Raw genomic sequence first — 22,229 nt, 5'->3', positions numbered from 1 at the left:
TACTTATTTTTTGTGCGTCTAATCAGTAACAATGTTACGAGCTCTGTTACATCACAGCACAGTAGACTATATCTATATAGTAGCTGCGCTATATGAATTCGTCTAATTATTATTATCATTTAGTGTAACTTTGTAGTACGAGGATAACATAAGAATGCCAGATCTTCAATAACAGATGAGACATATAACCCTGGGAATACAGTCCTCTAATTTTCAGTCTCACCTTTGACCTCATTGCGATAATCCTTCATCAGCTCCTTCAGGTAAAGCATCAGGTCACCTAGCAACGGAGAATGTTCTTTCTCAAGCTGCAAGAGTATAACAAAAGAGAATCACAATCACACAAAGGGGATATTTCAGGTTTCTATGCGTGCAGATGCTTTGATGTGGAAGTGCCGTAATATTTTTAGAATCTTTGCAAAAGCGTTTCTACTTTGTGAATGTTTGGCAGTTTGATAAAGCCAGTGGGTATAGCGACACGAACCAATTAAAACAACATAAACTTACAACAACAGCAGCAAAACATTTACGGCAATGTTGTTTCTGATACTGTAATACCAGAAACATCTGTGGCATTTAAACTTTTGAGATTTTGAGGCAACTGTCTTTTTATGCAGCATGGACATTTTTTTAATTGGTAACTAGCACTTAATGCATTGTGTATAAACAAAGCCTTTCAGGTGCATTATACTGTCGGAAATCTTGGCTCAGACTTGCAAATTTGCAAAGTTCATGCATGCAAAAATGTCTGTCTTTACAGTAATCTTTTTGCGGAGTAATCCAACGCTGCACACTGACACTGGTCCAGCGGTCCCTGACCAGTAAAAATCACTCTTGGAACACTAATTTTTTTTTCAGAAATAGACCAGTAAAAGATGGACAAAAACTGGGTACGTCCTGGTCCGACAGACAGGTTGGACCAGTAGAAAACATGGGTTTGTGTGCAGCCCTGAGTACTGTAAACGTCACATATTTCGCGAGTCTAAATTTTCGCGAATCAGGACTTCCCGACAATTTCGTGAGTGGTGAAATTCGCAATCATGGAGTACTGTAGTGAACGGGGAACTGTATACGTGTACGTCACATTCATATTGCCATTAGATTCAATATTTTCACATGTTTTTAATTTTGTGAATAACACCTGACTCGCGAAATTCACTAAAATACAAACCACGCGAAATATTCGGCATTTACAGTATTCTAACACTGACCATGTGCTTGAGGGCGATGATGACGGGGACGACGTTCTCGATGACGTTCTTCTTGACGACCTGGGAGATGATCTTAGACTTGGCCTGAGCCATGACGGCCTCTGCCATCTGCATCTCCTCGACGATGTCCTCTGGGTTGGTCTGCTTGGCGTGGAGTGAGGCGAGCTTGATCTCCTGCATGACGAGAGAGAGAGCAGCTAGAGATGACTCACCTAAAGAAACTCCTGGTCATAAGAGACTACTGTAAAAGAGGACATTTTCGCGGTGTTGAAATTTTTGTGCATTTCGCACAATTAGAAACTAGCGCAAAAATAAAAGCACGCAAATATTTTTGCTTGCCATATGTTCCAGTTCTTGATGTCTTGATTCTGCGGAATTCAAAACACGCGAAACTCTTCTTACCCGGCCGAGCACGAAAAATTAGTCACGCAAAAATATCCACTTTTACAGTACTACACATCTATTCACTGACGCACATCTTTGCACTCTATGCACTATGCACTTGGAAAAATATTCGTTCATGAATGCTACAACCAGTAAATCAATGACAACAGTAGCAGCAGCAGCAATAACAACTTAATAAACTTTACTACAAAGTCTTTACATCAACATCAACGAAACTCCTAATATCAAATCTGGCAAGTGATAACACTATACCGATGACTTATTCGTACCTGACCATTCCTGTTCTAATCATATGGGAATATCACAATCTAGTAGTACAGAGCTTAAAGAAAAAAATCACAGATTTCATGAAGCGTTTTGTCATACATTTTTCCTGAAAAAACTGTTATAAGCTACTAACATCCATGCATCTTATTGGCTGACAGCATATTTGTTAGAAAAAATATCCGCCAAAACCCGTCAGGAAATGTCCCCCTGGTATTGCAAAGCTCTTTGCAGTGAATAAAATGGAGATAAAATGATTTAAAAAAAGCCTGAAAGCAAGGCTAACAAGGAACACCGTACCTTGCTACATAGAATGTGTAGAGTGTCCTTGAGGAGGGCACTGGTCTCTTCATTGAGGGGGAGCACACCGTCTACAAACGCTCCAAGAACCTGTCGGGAGAATGGCAACATTCACAGATCAAAATCATGGAGATTTTTAGAAAGCAATTTGGAAGATACCAGCCAGTTTACAATATTGGATACCAAGAAATTTTCACAGAATTAAATTTCACAAATTGGAGCCAATGGCTGTTTTTTTGTGGTATGAAATTTTTGCGAAGTGCCACTGGCATTCGATGTATACAGTGTAGACAACAACTTTCGCGAACATTTTAATTTTGCAAATCTTGGCTCTTGATGGCATCACAGATCTTTTCTACTAATCACTGATCTTGGTTCAATGGATCAGATTCCGTCAACACAAATATATGAAATATGAAGTATTTATATATTAGAAAATACATAGAGAATTCCATAAAACCTCATTTTTGTGAAAAGTACACATCCCCTTTTCTTGATACTGACATGCTAGGAGTAATATGATATAATCCCCCCCCCCCCCATACACACACACACACACACCATTACCTGAGATCGAAGAGAGGTAATCTACGTGCTATATCTTTATGCTAGAAGAATTAAAATTATGTTGTAATCATCTTCATATTTTCTTTAGTCATTGTCCAAGTGCGCCATCATAAAATGTTGAGGTCTTTTCATCCAGCAATGGTGCCAGACAAATTTCGAATACTGCTAACATTTGATCTGATTGTCCTATTTTCCTCAAATTTCATTCGAAAATAAATCCAAAACTCAATCAATCTCCCAGTTGAGCTTGAACAAAGTGCGATCCTACCTCCTGAATCAGTTTGGCCGTCAGTTTGAAGCGATGCTCGTCGGTCATGTGACTCAGCATGAAGCGGTAGATCGTCATCCTCTTCTCGGTGTTGTCTGGTCCCTCCAGGGTGAAGAGCTCCCTCTCTCGGTCCGACTGGGAGAACTGGTTAAATACTGTCAAAGGAGAGACAGAAAAAAAAAGAAATATTTATGCCATATTGGATGGCACATTGATCGGCTTACGGTACTGGATATGCGCTACAGAAAACACTATATCATTATACTATGATGCAACTATTATTATTATGGCAATGAATGGGACACCAGGCAATATTGGTTGTAAGTGCTGTACAAAGCCATCTGATAGAATCATTACTACATACCTGCCAACCCTGAGACTTAATAAATCTGACCAAACAAAAAAGAAATTATCTAAAAATCCGAACTTTCATGAATTTCATATACTTTACTATGACCCCGTTTACAGTGCGGGGCCGAGCCCCCCAATTTTGTCCGTTTACACTGCCGGGCTCGGCCGTGCTTTTAATTCAAACCTTTCAATATTTTGTCGTAGTGGTGCTCTGCTTGTAAAAAAACGCTATTTGGTATAGTCTGGTTTTCCGACCCTTTGCCAACTGGATTCCGTGGCGACGAAGTCGCCGTTCGGGCAAAGGCCTTTGCCGAAGGAAAAATCCTTTGCAGGATAAAACCACCTTAAACTACATTGTATACTAGTTTTCTACGTTGAGGGGGTTAATATCCTGAATAACGAAATAGTACGGGCAGAGGGTCTGGAAGCCAGACTAAAATTGGCCACGCATTTGGCCCAGTTTGCGTTTACACTATTAAAGAAAACCACCTCCAGAGCGAGGCCAAATGCGGGGCCAATTTTGGCCCCGCATTTGGTCTTTTGCGTTTACACTGAAATGAAGGCAGGCTTGCCAACGGCTGAGCCGCGGCCGAGCCTCGCTCTGTAAACGGGGCCTATTAACAGCTATTTCCAAAAATCAGAACACACTGAAAATAATGCATTTTCTTTCAGTGAAAAATCTGAATATTCAGATTAAAACTGAACAGTTGGCAGGTATGTTATTACCTATAGATATTCAATCTACAGAGGGCATACAGGAAACTGTAAATGGAACTCTAGGAATTTCAAGAATAGTACTGTTTTCAAGGTCAATTGGTTAGATGAATTTCATTTGTTTCCAACTTTGCTGTTTGTAACCCGATTGAGCAAACACTTCAAACAGTTCACTGTTGCTACAATCGTTAACCCGTTGAGGATGGACTGATTTTGCTACAACACGCATTTCCCATAGAAACTTGCCAGAGTATACTCGGGACTTGTCTTCAACGGGATAGAAGGGCTTTGGCAGCACATAGGTACTATAAAGTAAAAGGTAGCTGACCACCATTATCAATACAGATTCATGCACCCTAGACAACTAGCAAACATGAAGAAAGCTACAAACAGCACAGTAGTTCTAACCCTACAATGTCCCTACTCTGAAATTACATACACAGAATAATATGCAGACCACAATGTAGTAATGAGCAAAGATGTTGCACACTTTTATTTTCACATTTTACAAAATGTGAGAAAATGTCCACTTTTACAGTAATTAGAAATATCTATGCCATAGAATCAAAAAATTTAAAAAAGCAGAGATAGAACAACTCTAGTCAATGGTCAGACGCTTTACCTGCATGGTGACGGTAGTTGTTAAAGTGGAAGACACCCTCAACGAATTGTTGCAGCAACATGCCAGGGTGGCGCTGTAACAGCAACTCAACAAGACAGTACTCGCCTGGGAGTTGATCAATTTGGGAAACACAAGACATAAATAAAATATTTCTTGTGAATTGATTGCAAAAAAAAAACAAAAAAAAAAGATGATTGAGAGTAAACACAACACCAGAAATAGAAATATAACTGCTCTATCATTTACCACAAGTTTATACATAAACAAAAACTGTTGTAGGTAAACATAATCCTATCAAACATTATCATTATCCTACAACTGATTGGCATTTGACAAACTCAGTTCTTGTAGAAGAACATCAAGTAAAAACTGGGTTTGTAAAGAGAATTCTCTCCTGTTCAATCAATGAGTTCGAATAAAAAAAAAAAGATGTACAATTTATGAACTTTACACAAAGTTAGGAACTTCTTGATTCTAAGCAACCAATGCGTGAAGTCAAATTTGATCTTATTGTATCAAAATCTAACTACAGTAAATGCTTTGCCTATTATCAGAATTGGATGAAATGTAATATTCATCTCATGTTAACATTAATTTGTCAATACAATCAATTCACTATCAACAGCTCTAGCAGCTGTGTATACAGTTTATAATCACATGTGTCTCATTAACACTTTATCTGCTCAGATGCTTAGTTTAACTTCCCAATCTTTCTCATCAGCACTCAGTAACCCCTCCAGACTTGACCTAGCTGAATAGTGCTGCAATGTGCCTCAGTACAATAGGGAGGCCTTACTGACATAAGAAAAAAAGGGATTAGGGAGATTAGGTAATCTCAATTCATTCACGGTTAGTTTGAAAACATCTGCCCAATCAGTGGACAATACACAGAAAGGACTTACACTGTAAGGACTTTCAAGAATAGCAACTTTACCTTTAAAGCGATTTCTTCACTTGCCTGTGAAGTGCTTGCTTCACCAACTGGAACACATATCAGGCATCTGACCACCAATGAATGGAGATCATGTAATCCCCTTAATCCCTTCCTTTGGCAATGGCCTGCCTATTAGACTGAGGCATCATTATGCTTGAGTGGGTTGTCTTCTAACAATAAGGTCACATTTGGAGGATCAATGCATTGCTACTGAAGGAGACTGTCCAGGTAGGTAGATGTAATTCTAGCTATTGGTGAAGTGCCTGTCCTATAAGAGCCCCTGGACAAAGAAAGGGCCATTTGACTGGGTAAGTGACCAGTCCAGCACACTGATCTCTACAGAAAGTAACTGGATATCTCATTGGTCTCATCAGGCTGAATAAACAATTGAAGCCACCGCACTGCCATGTTACCATTCAAACTCTATGGTGACCTGTACACATTTTCCAATGGAAAGTGTCATTGAGATCATGTGATGCCGTGAGCTCTGTACACAAGTTTATCAGTGATGTGCTTGGTAAGATGGTGGCCTGGTGGCTTCAAAGCAATTGGCCAATGAGATATCCAGATACTTCCGATAGAGATCAGTGGTCTAACATCACCCTGGATAGTCTTTTACTCCAGACCTCATTCTTTCATCTCCCTTCCCCTCCTCATCATTCTCCTCCTCCTCACCAAACTCTCTGACGGTGTCGACCTCATCGACGATGACCGAGATGAATCGGAAGAAGAGAGGACCTCTCCACTTGATGTAATCCTCCTTTAGAATGAACAATGAGACAAAATAATCCAGATATACAAAAGTAGCTTAACTACTTGTTTAAATTGAAATAAATATACATTTATACCTCTTACCTCTTTTCATTAATATTCCTTCAGAGCACAGTTTGATTGAATGCGTCAATGACAATTTTCCACAAAATTTGGGTCATGATAATGAATTTTTTGTTTTGTGATAATAGGAATTACTGTTATTCTAAAAAAAGCTAGAAGTATTTAGTACAGATAACCTTTACAATGTATTTCACTTGTTTCTGTAAACTTTTGCCTGTTAGGGATCTGCAACCTTCATTCTGCAAAGCAGACAGAGCTGTCTGGGATTCTCAATGAGAGAAGGTCTCATCAGAGGTAATTTTTGACTGACTGTGTACTACTTGAAGCTGTCTGAACAACGGAAATGGGGCAGTATATTTCACTCTAGTCTCTCCAAATGTATGCCATTGAAACTTTTGACATACGTTGCCAGTGAAGCAATAAACACAACAATTTCCTCCAGAAGTAAATTGTGACTTACAAGGACAAGACGAGTGAGCTGCGTCAGACACTGCTTGCGAACCAGTTTATCCTTGTCTTTCAGACACGCTGCTAGGTTGGGAACATAGCGATCCACAAGGTTGGGATACCTGGGAAAAATATGAATTAATATTACTCATAGTTCTCAATTGCCAAAAGGTAGGTCTACATTTACATGGAATGGCAGTGCTACCCTGTTGAGGACGAGTTCCAAGTATACTCTGGCAAGTGTCTATGGGAAATGCGTGTTGTAGCAAAATCAGTCCGTCCTCAAACCCCCCCCCCCCCCCCCCCCCCAAAAAAAAAAAAAAAAAAAAAAAAAAAAAAATGCTGAAGGATTGTAACAGAACTTCCACTGTCAACATCATGGTAAGAAACACATAAATGACAAATAGAAAATGAGACTAAATGTGACCGTACATCACAAAACAAACAAAAAGTCACACACACTGATTTTGTGTGAGGACTGAAAATAGGTGAAACGGGTCAACCCAGCCAATCTTGAGATTTTAATATTTTCTGAAAGAGCAAATCTTCTTCTACGTTACACTAAAATTTTGGATCATAAAATGAACAGGAAATTGTGTTTTTAGCAGTGTTTTCTCAAATACTTTTTGGTAGAATAGTGTAATGAGTTGTGTCTTATAGAGTCCCCTTTTCATTTCTTTAAAAAAAACCTGTCCATACTCTTCACTTTCAACTCTAATAACTTTAAAAAAGATAATGCTACTGCTTTGAAAGTTGGCATTAATCATCTATAGAATGTGTTAATAAATCATGCTCAATTTTAGCTTAGTCTGATAATCCCTTCATTGTAATTGCTACAGTGGCATACATCTTGTTTTTCGTTCCATTCATACCACATCTATAGCACGGCTTGGTAAGATTAAGCGCTTGAATAGACTCTGTACTTTGGAGCCTCTTTTCTCGGTTCACACTTTTCCAGAGTGTGTGCTTTCTTTCCAAGATTAAGATAGGTTAGGAGAGTCTATTTGAATTGAGTTATACATCATTTTAAAGCTTAAAGGCTGCTCCTTCAGAATCTGCCCTTAACTAAAAATCCATGTCTGGCGACTTTCTGTTGGTTTTGTGATGCAGGGTCACAAATAATGTGACTTGCAAGACTGTTATGATTGTAGGTGCCCAAATGCTACAACCTGCGCCATTTTCATGAAATCTGCCAGGACAACAACTCTTGCTAGAACAGCACCTTCCTGAAGAAACAGTCAATCAGGAAGCACAGGATTCTTGTCATTACCATAACACCTGCCATTGCAGCAAGAGATGCTATCATAACAACCTCTTTGTTTTTATGAAATGGAGTACTGAATGTACAAACAAACAAAGCCTCTTAAAGTACATACCTGATACAGAGGTCACACATGACAAGAGCAACATTATTCCTCACTGCGGAGTCCTCAGCCACCTCCAGCTCACGGGCCAGAGCTGCGATGCACTGTTTAGCCAACCCCTCGTGGTGCAGGCACAGCTTGCCCAGCGTGACGAAGGCGTGGGCTCGCAGTGCCATAGAAACTGGCGCGGCGCCCCCAGTGCGGAACTGAGAGAGAGGCGGCTGGGAGAACTGAGTCAGACCCTGGGAGCTGGGCAGCTCTGAACCTAGGAGGAGGCAAGAAGAGAGTCAATAAAATAGAAATTGTGTGGCCAAAATTCATGAAGGCGGTACAAATTTAAGCCATGGATTATGCAATTTTTTTCTGCGTAAATACAATTGACAGGTTGTGTGCACCAGTAGACATCCAGTAATAAACATACATCGATACACACATGTCAAAGGTATGCCTATTTCAAGCTTAATTTAGACCATAGTCAAAATTTGTACCATGGTTTAGGTTTAAACCAGTTTTAAAAAACCATCAGGAATTCGGGAAACAAAAGTTGGAACCTGCTAAAAACATCTGGCTAAAAGAGTTTGTTATATACAACCTGTCTACAGCGATGTTCCACTGTAGTAGCAAAAGTACAAGATCTACACAGAATTAGCAAGTTGAAGCAGTGGTTCAGCAGATCAGAGTTCCTTGATTTAAGTATAACAACAGACCACACGCATAGAACTCTGTCCAAATGTGTACAAATAAAAGACAGTTAGTGATAACGCATATCTCTCCATTCTTCTCAAGGAATCTATCTTAATATCAGGAGGTCAATACTACTTCCTCAGATGAAGGTGGACTCCAACAGGAGGGACTAGACCAAAGTAAAAACACATCAATTCTGGTTCACCCGAAGATCTTTAAAGATTCCTCAATCTGGGGGGTTTGGCCCACATGGGGGTTATCCGAAGGAGGCCTGCTGCCCATTTGAAAAAATTAGATCTTATCTACCTAGAGATGCTACTTGCTAAGTTTGCAGGAAATCCATCATGGGGTTTTCAAGAAGATGAAAATGAAAAAAGTTTACACATAATGCACTACAGACACCCGAGTCTCTCTGGAAGTTTTTTCTTTTTTAAACGTATGGAACAATGTGCCTGGTTGTTACTGTTTGCTGACTATTGCTAGTCATCTGGAACAAACCACACAGTGTCGGCATCATTCGCCAATTTTCTTGTGTGGTTGGGTAGGGGGACCACTTCACTGGGTTAGCACCGTGCTCCTTGCGATGCATGAAAGGATAAATGAATGAACTAGGGAGAGAGTGCTTTGCCTCTACACACAACATTGCTCAGTGAGACTTGGGAATGAAACCTGCTTCCCTTGAATTAGAAGGTAGATGCACTATTGACTGAGCCATATCACTGCCCTCTCTCTGGACCGTATCAGGACAATTACTCCCAGAGGACAATTACCCCTTGGCTAAAAACTGGTTAGTAATAAGGCTACAGTAAAGATTAAGGTTAGGGTGAGGTTTAGGGTTAGAGTTTAGGTTAGGGTTAGGATTAGGTTCAGGATTAGGATTAGGGTCAGTGGAAGGGTCTGGGGTAATTGTCCAGGGGGTAATTTCCCTAGAACCCTCTGGACGTCATGGCTACCTTCTGAAATGGAGGTGGAAGTGGAGCCAGCGAGGAGAGACTGCACCAAAGTGAAGACGCGACGCGGCATCCGGTAGGGACACAGCTGGGCGATCTCTCCCAGAAGAAAGATCCGTCCGATGAGAAGCTCCTCTGCGGCCTCGTCCGGTCTGGGCCCATCCTCAGAGAGGAGCACGCTGGACAGGTGTGAGTCACAGGCCTGGAGGATCTTATCACACACCTCATCCAGGGCGGGGTTGGTTGTCTGGGTCTCTGGTACACCTACACAGCACAGCTGGATGAATGGATGGATGGATGGATAGACAGATAGATAGATAGATATCTATGTCATTCTCTATAAACTAGGAAACATACATGTATAACTGGTGCCTTACACAACCTTCTTATGTAAATTTTGTGACTTTTTTGTAAAAGTTTGTTTGGATATTTGATTTCATAACTGACTACATATCGCAGAAGCTAAATTTAAGCAAATGTGTGACAGTTTTGTTCTCTTTATTTGTTGTTGTTTTTTTCCAGCACTATGTATGTGGAACTTTTTCAAGACCAATATTGTTATGAATGTTTTGTTTGCTTTTTCCCCTTACATAACATTACCAGGCAATGATGATCTCCTCTGTATTGTTGGCTCAAAGAAATATGTTTGTTAAAATTCTACGTCCTAACAAAGTATTGTTGAATACTTATAAAGGGTTTCATCGTAAGTCTTATTCACATCCCATGCTACGATCACCATCAACCTTGCTACATCAAAGATACCTTGTACAGTGTCTCCACCATAGCTCCAATCATGTTTGGGGAATCCAGCATCTTTATCAACCTCTCGCTGATCTCCATGACGACCCGCCTCCTCTCCTCCTCGGTGAGCTGCCCGGCCAGGCTCCCCATCACCGACAGCAGGCTGGCCAGGATCTCCGAGTCCAGCGACCCCTCGGCCGGGGCAGAGGGCACTGACCGGTCCAAGGGGTCAGAGGTCAAACGAGCCCAGGTTTGGAGGATAAGAGCGGTGTCAAGATGAGGGCAGAAGTGACTGACCTCCGAAAGGAACATCCAGGCAGCCTGGGGGTGGATCAGGAGCAAGAATTGGAGTCAGGTAAGATACACCCATATGTCAATCTAATGCTAGGCCACACCCACATGTCAATCACATGTTAGACCACACCCACATGTCAACTAAATGCGAGGCCACACCCACCAATATGCCTCAGTCAGACACCCTTGCACTGTACAAGCTGTTTAAAGGGACTGTGCAGTATTGGTTTAGGTGAGGATTCAGCTTCTAACGTTTTGCGAGATATTTACAACCACTCTATGAAATATTAAAGAGCATACGATTCTAAGGGGAATCAAAAGTTTATTTGATGAAAATCGGTTGTGAGATGACTGAAATATCTAAAAACAAGGAAAAACAAAGAGATCCTAATAAAAGTCATGGCCTGTCAATTTTATTACGATCACTTTTCTGGATATCTCAGCCATTTCAAGGCCAATTTTCACAAAATAAACGTTGAATCCTTCTTGAAATTACATGCTCTTTCATATTTCAGAAGAGGTTTCTCATTATCTCACCAAATAAGTGTTATAAACTTGAATCCTCACCTCAACCAGTACTATACAGTCTCTTTAACCCCTTGAAGTCTACCGCATACACCACATACTCTGCGGGTTTTTATTTGTGCAAATATTGCAAGTTAGGTGCTATTTACAAATTCGACAACACAAGAAAATATTAAAGGACAAGTCCACCTTCATATACATAAGGATTGAGAGAATGCAGCAATATTGGTAGAACACATCAGTGAAAGTTTGAGGAAAATTGGACAATCCGTTCAAAAGTTACGAACATTTTAAGTATCTACGCAGTCACTGCTGGAAGAGAAGACTACTACAGTGTATGATGTCATATGCGTACAGCTATATAAGGAAAATAAAAAGAGAATTTCTCAAAACTTTACTTTTTGAATAAAGTGCACATTTCTTCGACTTGCTACAGATGTATGTTAAGGGTAATATTATTCCCCCTGCCTTCTGAAAGAGAGAAGTCGAGTGTTCTTTTGTTATGCAAGAAAAATGGAAATATGTTGAATTTTCTTTATTCTTTCTTTATATCGTTGTACTCATATGACATCACAAGCTATAGTAGTCTTTTCATTCAGCCGTGACTGAGCAGAAACTTCAAAAATTCTTAACTTTTGAACGGATTGTCCGATTTTGCTCAAACTCTCACTGATGTGTTCTACTAATATTGCTGCATTCACTCAACCCACATGTCTATGAAGGTGAACTTGTCCTTTAACTCTCAACATGATCCCAACATGAAAGCGTCATGCATGCAGAAATTTCTCCATTCACATTCGTGATTGTGGAGCACAGTTATGAATGGAGGAATTCTCTTGCATATCAAGAATAAAATCTTACCGTCGCATTGGCACCCTCTGTGTGAGTGGAGAGTCCTCTGACAAGTGAGGGCGTGAGGAGCTTCTGCCTGGCCCACAGCCGACAAACTCGCTGGAAGTATACCCTGGGTTGATGAGATCAACATGATGAGTTTACAACACTTCTTCAGGAGGTATCACAAGTCAAAATAAACCTCCGTCAACCATGAAGAAAATATTGCAGTCAAATCAGACGCAACTTTTCTATTCTCTTGTAAGAAATGAGAAAATATTTTAATTTTCAGGGAGCGTGCTGCACAATCATACAGTGTAGACTTGGTAGATCTGTGTCGATAAATCTCTGCACTACAGTGACATCTGGTGGGTGTGAATACAATGAGAAAAGTTCAAGGAAACACGGGCAGTACTGGATTTAAAGACCTAGCAGCATGGACAAACCGTAAGAACTCAGCTGCCTTGACTCGGATATAACTGGTATTCGGAAATCCCCGTAACAAATTGTGTTCAGTTATATACGAAGCACACACGCAACAAAGGAATCTTGGACTGGAGTTTAGCTTTACAGATGAGCATATGTGTCAGAGCATATAAGGTAGCTGTATCCGCTGATGGACAATACTATTCTAGCAGGTTAATTTTTGAAACATATCCCGTTGGCAGTGAATGAAGATTGACTCTATTGGATTACTGTATACGCCATATATTTCGCAGGTCTAAATTTTCGCGAATCGGGAATTCCCGACAATTTTGCAAGTGTTTAAATTCGCGATCGTATAGTCTGTACTGAACAGAGAAATGTACATGCATACGTCACATTCACATCGGGATCAGAGTCAATATTTTCGCGTGTCTTTAATTTCACAAATAGCACCTGACTCGCGAAATTCGCGAAAATAAAAACCTCGCAAAATATTCGGCGTATACAGTAACCTTCTCGCCTCACACTATCTTAGGCCATGGGGTGAGCTGGTTTTTTCGCTTGTTTCGTTCCGACAACTGCGGCACTAAAATTTCTCCACAGCTACGTGTAAACAAATAACCAAAAAGGCTACAGGAAAAAGTTCGACACAAACCCTCCTGCAGTATTTTGGTAATTCAGGGGGAAACAGTGAACTTTTTTGTCACTGAGGAGCTGAATAATGTACACTTTGCCGTGTACGATATTCATTCGCGAACGATCATGTGATGTATGTTATCCAATCCGAATCGAGAATTATTGTTTACGAGTCAAAATGGCCGCCCCCTGTGAGCCTGTCGACGCGTCTACGTCGTCTGCTCAGCCGAAACTTATTACTAGTATGCGTTATTATGCATGTAACAGCGATGAAGTTTGAAAATTTCACGGCTATGACAAACCTAAGATAGACGAAACCTATTTTGTGTGCCAAAGAGTGGATCAAATTGAGTGGGGGAGACCGTGAAATCGCAGACCAGAACGAAGTGATTCAGCTGCTCAGGGGGACTGACTGCAACCTACGTAGTAGGATAATTTACAGGTTAGTTGACGTGCGTACAGTCGAGTCGTAGCAGTCGACACTGCAGTGCAGTCTCACTCATAATGTTAATGACCATGATGACTACAAGTACAATTGTACAACGTTTAATAGCTATGTTATGAACGTTGCTTGTGTATGTTATAATGGGCGCTAATGCAGTAGCTTAGCCGTTAGCGTGTCTGTTACTTAGATAAATTATTTTAATTTCACCTTGGCATGGCATAGCGCCGTTATAATGTCGCCTAGATGTAATTTTACATGTTGTTCTATGTGCAGCCCAGGTTAGGTTGATGTAGCTGAGCGGTGATATTGTTTTGTAAAAGTCTTGACACACAGGACTGGATTGAAAAAGGTCTAAACTGCATGTAAATTTATATTTTCATAATCATGGCCATGGAGTATTAATATTAAAAATCCATCCTGTTTCTCTCACCCCGAAATTGGCGAATCCTCCCTCAAAACACACATTTAGCATCTCATTAAATTAACTTATTAATATTTGATATAAATAGATCTAAAAGACCAACAATGACAATAACATAATTGCAACAATTAAACTCCCTAAAACATATGATTACCATTATGTTGTGCCAAACTATAAAGCAGTGGGTGGTGGTGATAGTGAAAGGCCAAGGATTACTAGTATTAATGATGATAAGGCAGTTGTATTCATAATTATGATAATTGATATTGCATGTGACCAGGTGCTGAAAGCTGTAGATGTAATTTAAAATCAGTAATTGCACTGCAAGTACAAGTTGAAGTAGTTGATGATGACAATGATCATGAGGCGTTAATGATTACCTGGCATAGTACTAGGGCCTGTGTATTGGTAATTACAAGATTCAAATATTGGCAGTCAATAGTCTACCGTACATTTAATGATATATTGAGTGTAATGTTCAACCCCTCCCTCTAGCATTTAGCCTTTTTCCCCCTAACAAAATCCAACGGCTAATCATTGCTGTTCATTTCTCCATTGTATTAAATAGGATTCCATGCTACAAGAGGTTTATAGATAGCAAACGCCTGAATCTCGCTAGGAAACGAAAGCTGAAGGAGGAGCCTGGTCCGTCAGCAGGAGCATCTGTTTCCTCCCCTAAGACGCTCACATCAAGATCAAGATTTTCTTCTGGAAGCTCTTCAGGTTCTGCTGTGTTGCCTGTAAAATGCATCATTTGCAACAGAGTCAACCTGCTCATTACTTGCCAAGGGAAATAGGTTAATATGATTGATATTGAAGCATGAAAACATTGTCATGTTACTATAAGTTGTCCTTGATAAAATGGAGCAATATATAGGCCTATACACCACTGAAACATTCACACTCATACACAAAGAACTTCAGTGCAAAGTTCAGAAACAACAGAATGTACTGTATATGCACCAATGCTTTGGTCAATGTGATTGATATTCAAGAATTGACATCTTACCAAAGTTGTGCATGATAAAATGTCTTTGTAATACAGATTGCTTCCTGTATTTTGAATGCCAATGTTTATGCAACATGTTTTGACTCCTTGCCTCAGTATGTGATTGTTCGCCTTTAGCAAACATTTCTGCCCACTATTATGATTTGATTAGGGTTGAATTATTCTAAGAACAAAGATGTTTTCCTAAGTGTGTTTTTTTTTCATAAAACTGAATGACTACGATTAAAATTTGTTTCTCCCACTCTTGGGAAAAAAACATATGTAACTATTATTAATACTGAAACAGAATGTTCATGTAGAAAGGTCAGTACAATGTAGGTGTGAGTACAAAATCACTTTGCTAAAACTAATACACACCAGCCAAATGAAAATTGTGCATAAGTTGAGTCAGGTTTGCACAGATCCTCTGATATTGGATGTTAATTGCAATGTTATCATAATTCTTAATGCCAAACCTGTTTTATTCTCTCCAAGATTTTCAGGTACACATTGCCTCCAATGCAGAATCCAACAGTTTTCACTCATGAATGGGTAAACTATAATTTTGCCTTTATTTTATACATTGGCATTTTTCAAAACTTTTACATCCTTTCAAGGATATTTGGACCATGGAATGTTCCAGGAAATTTATTAAAACTAGAAAATTTGACTGATTATCATTTTGAGCTATCATACATGAAAGGAGGTAGTGTCCCACCATGTTGTAACCTAATGATAGCTATGAAAACTTCAGGAAATTTTATGAAGATTAAATTTTCTAGTGCTAAAGTAATGTATAATATTTCATGAACAACGTGATTGCTATGTGATCTAAGTATATTAAAGCTTCTTAAGAAGAAGAAGAAGAAGAAGAAAAGAAAAACATGTTTACTGATAAACAATATGATCTGTTTAATAGTAATGTCTCATGTGTGTAAATGAGTTTGTATGTGTGCGTGTGAGTGTAAATAATATGTCAGCGTTTTTATGCACCTGTGTATGTGTAATGCACTGATCAGTACATGTATTATATCATTGTGTGTGTTCATGTTTATGATAATCTTTTTTATGATGCTGATGTGATAAATGGCCAAGGCATGTAGAATAATATTTTAATACACTTGGGTATATTGAATCTTCATAACTATGTGTGTGCGTATGTGTGTGTGCATGTGAGGGTGTGTGTGTGTGTGTGTGTGTGTGTACAATAAGATTCTCCCACATGCACGCGGACACACACACAAACAAACACACTGATTTTTTTTCTTTTTTTTGCCTTGAATGATTAGTCATTTGATTAATAACATGTCTTTGAACAGAATATAAGGCATTTGCCTTGACCTCTGACGGTCAGTTAGTGCTCTCTCTCATATGGTCTTGAACCACTTTGCTCTTGTCCTCCTTTGCATAGCCAGCATCAGGAAAAGCTGAAACATGAGATATAATGCAACTATTAAACCAAAATAGCAGTGCTTTACAAATGTGTATATGCATTTCAGCTTAGAAACACTATGGGAACTATACTGCGGCTAGCAGCCCCATACGCATAACTGCGGCTAGCAGCCCCATACGCATAACTGCGGCCAGCAGCCCCATACGCATAACGTCATGGGGCTGTGAACTGTAGCATACAGGATCATGACGAATATTTTATCGCGGACAAATATCAACTTAAAATCGGGAAAAAATCTTCAATTTGAAGACTTATTAATAAATTTGAAGTATTGATAACAGAGTTCGTGCAAGGTTTGATTCTGCAAATAGTTCCTTTCTGTTCAAATTGATGACTTAATGTGACTCGGTCGAGAGGAAACTGGGAGAGCTACACTGCATTGACAGCCAGCGCATGCACACACAGACATCTAATATCCAGTCAATGGATACAAAATTTGTGCGCAGTGATGTGTGCGCCTGCGCTGACCGTCAATTCAGCGTAGCTCTCCCAGATTCCTCTCGACCTAGTCATATTAAGTCATCAAATCGAACAGAAAATGACTATATGTAGAACCAAACCTTGCACGAACCCTGTTGTCAATACTTCAACCTTACTTGTAAGTCTTCAAATTGAAGAATTTTTGTTCGATTTAAGGTTGACATTTGTCCGCGATACTTCCCTGTCATGATCCTAAATGCTACAATCCGCAGCCCCATTACGATATGTGTATTGGGCTGCTGGTCGCAGTTTATAAAATATGGATTTTCGCAAAAACTGCAGGATATTTCGAGGAGAACTTTTTACAGTATATTTAGGATGTACAAAACATCACATTTCCGCGTTCAGAAAGTAGTGCCAGTGTTGCTGGAACGAAACCCATTTTCTAAGCCTCTTTTTCAGCTTCACCCCATGGCCTATCTGTTTTTTAACCCTTTCTGTGCCCGGGACTTTAGACAGTGTGTACAATGCTATGGGGTTTCTGTGCTAATCAGCACTCAAAGTAGGCAGAGGGTTAAAGAGAAAAAAAGAGACCCTTCTCTTGATGAAGAGCATATCCTCAAAGAGGGTAGTCTAGTTCTGGATCCTTTTTATCAATTCTTTTTTTGCCAACTCTGCACAGTAAGGCGAGTGATGCGGCTATTCCAAGAGCTGCTGCCTCTGAAAAAAAAAGGGTCCAGTGCAACTGCTCACTGCTGATGACTTTCCCTGAGAATTTCGTTTTGTTTTGTTTGGTTTTGTATGTTTTTTTGTTTGTTTGTTTTTCAGAGAGAAAGGCATGAAGCACTTGGGTGTGAACTTTTGACCTCAACGTCAGCATTGAGTCATTGCACTGGACCCTTTTTTTCTTGGGGCAGAAGTTCTCAGGATCATACCATCACTAGGCTGAACGTGTGTAGTCGGCGGAAAAAGCATCAATAAAAAGGGTTCAGAACTAGACTACAAAAAGGGTTGCCCTGTCCCATGACTCTCTCTTCTTACCTCAGACTGCAAAGGTCTGGCTGCATGAGCTGGGCCAGTAGACTCCACGCCAGGAGTTTTCTAGCCTCAGTGGCTCCAGGCCGACAGACTCCATCGAGGACCAGCTCCTGTAGCAGCTGGAGACACTTCTCAGAGGCGGAGGACTCGCGGTCCGACACCACGGGAAGGACACCCTGGAGCCACACCCTGGAAAGGATGATCACGTGATGAGTAGGACGGTCACATGATGTATGGGATAGACACATGATGCATGCGATGGTCACATGATCAGCCCTTGTAAACATGACTTAAGTGAAGTGAAACTTGACCCTTTCAGTCCTTTTGCTGATTTCATGTTTTAATGAAAAGTAAATATTCCCTTGACTTGTTACTGAAATATATATTTAGGGTATATAACTTATTCTCCCTGCTTTCTGAATGACCTAAGTCAAGTACTGTTTCATGAAGCTAAAAAAAAAGAGAAAATATATTTGATTTTTTTAAGAATATGTTTTAATATTGTTTTCTATACATCTGATTACAAAGTGCTGTAGTCTTCTCATCCAGTCACAACTGCACCACAACTTCAAAAATTCAAAGATTTTGAATGAATTATCCAGTCTTCCTCATCCTTCACTAATGTGTTGTACTAACATTGCTGCATTCTGTTCTACATATCGTCTGTTGAGAATGAGAAGGGCGTTGAGTTGTCTCAAACACTATGGGTTTTGTGAGAACTTAACGCCCTTATCATTCTCAACCGACAATATTTGGATTGCATTCTCCTTTAATATAAGATAAATGTGACAAAACGGCATTTATGAAACAACATTCCATCCTCACCTCTGCACCCTTTCATCTCTGGGGTTTTCTTTCAACAGGCTGGTGAGGGAGTCTAAGGCCTGCTTGCGGACAGACAGGGCGGTGTCATGGCAACGCTCCCGCAGGATCTCCAGAAGCTGCAGGTCAAAGGTCATGCACTGTAGCTTGAAGACGTTCTCCAACGCCTGATGATGATGACAGAAAAGATCACATGACTTGAGAGATACACAGACATAGATGAACTCTCAAAATAGATTGCCTTGCCAACATAATCTTTCCAAGACTGCCTTTTCTTAACACCCACTTTGTTTCCAAATAATTTTGTAAACTCAGAGTTGCAATTCAATGATGAAAGGATAATTCTGAAGCAAGTTCCTACTATAAACTTGATGTGTAAAAAAAAAAAAATGCAATGGCATTGTGATCTTCTTGCGCCAGCCGAGGTGCTAGCTTCCTATTGGTCTAACTGGATCACATAGTGGTCATACGATGTGTGGATGTGTGTGTGTGTGAGTGCACATACACATTCTGAACCTGATAATACGTAAACATCATGTATTTAAGCACAGTTAATTGGTAATGATTTCATGCTTTCAGTTACGGTCCTTTTGCCCAAAATATCTCCCAAAATCATAACAATGACAGATGTGTACCACCATTTGTACACAGACAAAGTTTTAAACTTCAAAGGCTCTTAGATGGATGATCCCTCTCGCGGCTTATGACATGCATACACCCAAAAACAGCAGCCCCCCTCCTATTGTTGGTTCAATTCTTTGAAGGACGACACTTCTGACAACCTACACATCACTCTGCACATTGTCCTTAACCCATTGAGGCAAGTCCCGAGTATACTTGGGCGGGTGTCTATGGAAAATGCGTGTTGTAGCAATATCAGCCCATTCTCGACGGGTCAATAGGGACTTTTATATTGTGTGGACACGACAGTGGGCATGCCGCCCGACAGTGCGAGCCAACCATTCCAGGCGACTCCCCTGAACGCCAGAATAAAACCATTAAGATTTCAGTCGACGGTGAGTACAACTGGGCAGATGTGGTGACGTAATAATCGTCGTGCTAAATGTACAAAGTGTATGCTGCACACGATGCTCGTTCTCAATCTGGGAGAACGTGAAATCCTTCGAAGACACATTCTCGATTCTAGCGCTGGACATGCCAGAAAATCTGGAGCATGCGCAATATCATGAAATGACATCATCACATTGCAGTCCACGTCCTAGATGAGAAATCTAAAAGTCCCAAATGGACCAACAGGAAGATGGCAATGTAGCTGCCGCTAGACGACAGCACGGGATCTTGGATGGCTTACCTGCAGGGCTGCTTTCCTCACGCCCACCTTGTCATCACAGACTCTCTGCTTGAGACAGGACAGTAAGCTGCTGCTACCTGCAAAACCTACAACAGTAATGACGACTGTATCAAAGACTTTAATCTTGAATAGATGAGTGTCTTCAAATTCAGGTGTATGTCACTTTTCTAGGCATCACAAAATAATTCAACCTGCGTGTATTAGGTTTAATCTACAGGTGGCAGCAAATGATAATGTATTTGCTCACGCTGGAGAAAAAAAAAAGTCAATACTGGAAAAGGGTATAATACAATTTCTCTAGAATAACACAAGTTTAGATTGCTGCATTGTGTACAGTGACAGAGAGAGAGAGAGGGCAAATACTCCCCACCTATGTATAAACATGCCTCATAAATTTGATCTTCAAAAGAGTCAAGAAAACTATAACTTCGATGTCAATCAGTAGTTTATTCTAATGTTTCTTTCAATGCTTACGGAATAATGTCAAGCATTTTCTTCTTTTCTTTTCTTTTTTTAAATTGGAATGATAACATATAGTGTTAATATACATGATTACACGAAGCAACAATATAAATGCGGCCTGTATCAAGTAAGTTAAGACAAGCAAATAAAGTTTTTTTCTCTCTAACAAGTTTTTCCTAAGCTTTGAAAGCCCATTACTAAGATTCTGTGATTATATGACTCCGCCCCTTAGTTACCTTCTCCATTCTCTTCTCCAAAGAAGAGAGCTGGGGACCCTCCCATCAGGTTTCCGGGGGTGGCCCCCTTCTTTGGTTCGGAGGGACGTTCCTCTGGTTCGGCCTCCTGTGCGGTCTCAATGCTCATCTCTTGCTGTCCTTCATCACCGGCTGCCTTCCCACAATCCATTGCTGCCTTCCCAGCATCCTCTGCAACATCCTGGCCACTTTCAGAGGTCTTCTCTGGCTGCACAGTCGCAGGCCCCTATCAAACATCAGAAATGATTTGGTTATTAGATACAGGAAACAACGTATCCACACAGGAAATACCTCTGGTTGATGCATTCAAATTTCACCTATTTACTTAGATTTTTAAGCTACCATCTAAGCTCTTCTACATATCATTATGTGCTTGTCAGAACAAAGGGCGCACGCGATTCAAGAAAGGTGTGCCCGGCAAAACGATAAGAGGGCATGCCAGGTGCGTGTTATACTTTCACGCCTCGTTCCTGCTGGACACACAACAATATTATGCCAACTGTAACTGCTAAGAAAGAACATCCGCTACTGAAAAACAAGGAATGTTTGCATGCATTTTAATTTCGCAAATTTCGCGCGAGCCAAGATTCGTGAAATTAAAATGCATGCGAAAGTTTGTATCTACACTATATACATTGAATGTTAGAGGCAACTGGCGAAAATTTCATGCCGCAAAAAAAGCCCTTGGCTCCAATTTGCGAAAATTTCATGCCATGAAAATATTGTGTTTTCAAGTATGACTTGGCCTCAGCTCCTTTCATAAAGAGGAAAAAGTTTGAATTAGGACTGACATTTGATCTTGTTGATTAGAGCTCCTTAATCTTTCATCTTGTTCGAAGTCTTGTATCATCGCACTCAGGACCATCCCTTATTTACAACGCTGCACACTGGCACCGGTCCGACGGTCCCTGACCAGTAAAAATCACTGTCGGACCAGTAACTTCTTCAGGAATTGACCAGTAAAAAATGGAAAAACTGGGTACCTACTGGTCCGACAGACAGGTTGGACCAGTTGAAAAAAAAAAAAGGGTTAGTGCGCAGTCCTGCTATTTGCATACCAAGATCTCTACAGTAGGAGGTAGAGGTGTCATGGCTGAGTGGATAAGAGCGCTCGTCTGTGAACGACACGAGCGTGGTATGGTTCGTGGGTTCGAGCCCATGCCAAGCCCGACACGTTTGCCCTTCAGCAAGGCACTTTATCCACATTGCTGCTCTCCACCCAGGAGTATAAATGGGTACCCGGTAG

The 22,229-nt window shown here is 40.4% G+C and overlaps 1 protein-coding gene across 1 annotated transcript in view; it reads right to left on the bottom strand.

Moving 5' to 3' along the window:
- Window positions 1-22,229, bottom strand: part of LOC139733881 (condensin-2 complex subunit D3-L-like) — a 53,008-nt gene that overhangs the window by 8,988 nt on the left and 21,791 nt on the right. The window contains exons 12-26 of the mRNA XM_071644685.1: window positions 20,966-21,182; window positions 20,268-20,353; window positions 18,959-19,122; window positions 18,137-18,322; window positions 12,337-12,439; window positions 10,678-10,977; window positions 9,919-10,192; window positions 8,294-8,546; window positions 6,931-7,039; window positions 6,312-6,396; window positions 4,703-4,807; window positions 3,016-3,170; window positions 2,181-2,270; window positions 1,212-1,385; window positions 224-308 (exon numbers count right to left, since the gene is read on the bottom strand). Of these exons, the coding sequence (XP_071500786.1) occupies window positions 224-308; window positions 1,212-1,385; window positions 2,181-2,270; window positions 3,016-3,170; window positions 4,703-4,807; window positions 6,312-6,396; window positions 6,931-7,039; window positions 8,294-8,546; window positions 9,919-10,192; window positions 10,678-10,977; window positions 12,337-12,439; window positions 18,137-18,322; window positions 18,959-19,122; window positions 20,268-20,353; window positions 20,966-21,182 (2,386 nt within the window). The remainder of the gene's footprint in view (window positions 1-223; window positions 309-1,211; window positions 1,386-2,180; window positions 2,271-3,015; window positions 3,171-4,702; window positions 4,808-6,311; window positions 6,397-6,930; window positions 7,040-8,293; window positions 8,547-9,918; window positions 10,193-10,677; window positions 10,978-12,336; window positions 12,440-18,136; window positions 18,323-18,958; window positions 19,123-20,267; window positions 20,354-20,965; window positions 21,183-22,229) is intronic.

This window comes from Diadema antillarum, unplaced genomic scaffold, assembly GCF_040938485.1.
Source record: "Diadema antillarum isolate AM-2024a unplaced genomic scaffold, OU_Dant_1.0 scf00000025, whole genome shotgun sequence".
In the NCBI taxonomy this organism is placed as follows: Eukaryota; Metazoa; Echinodermata; class Echinoidea; order Diadematoida; family Diadematidae; genus Diadema; species Diadema antillarum.
The sequence above is the reverse complement of the archived record's forward strand: the minus strand, read 5'-3'. Positions and strand labels throughout refer to the sequence as shown.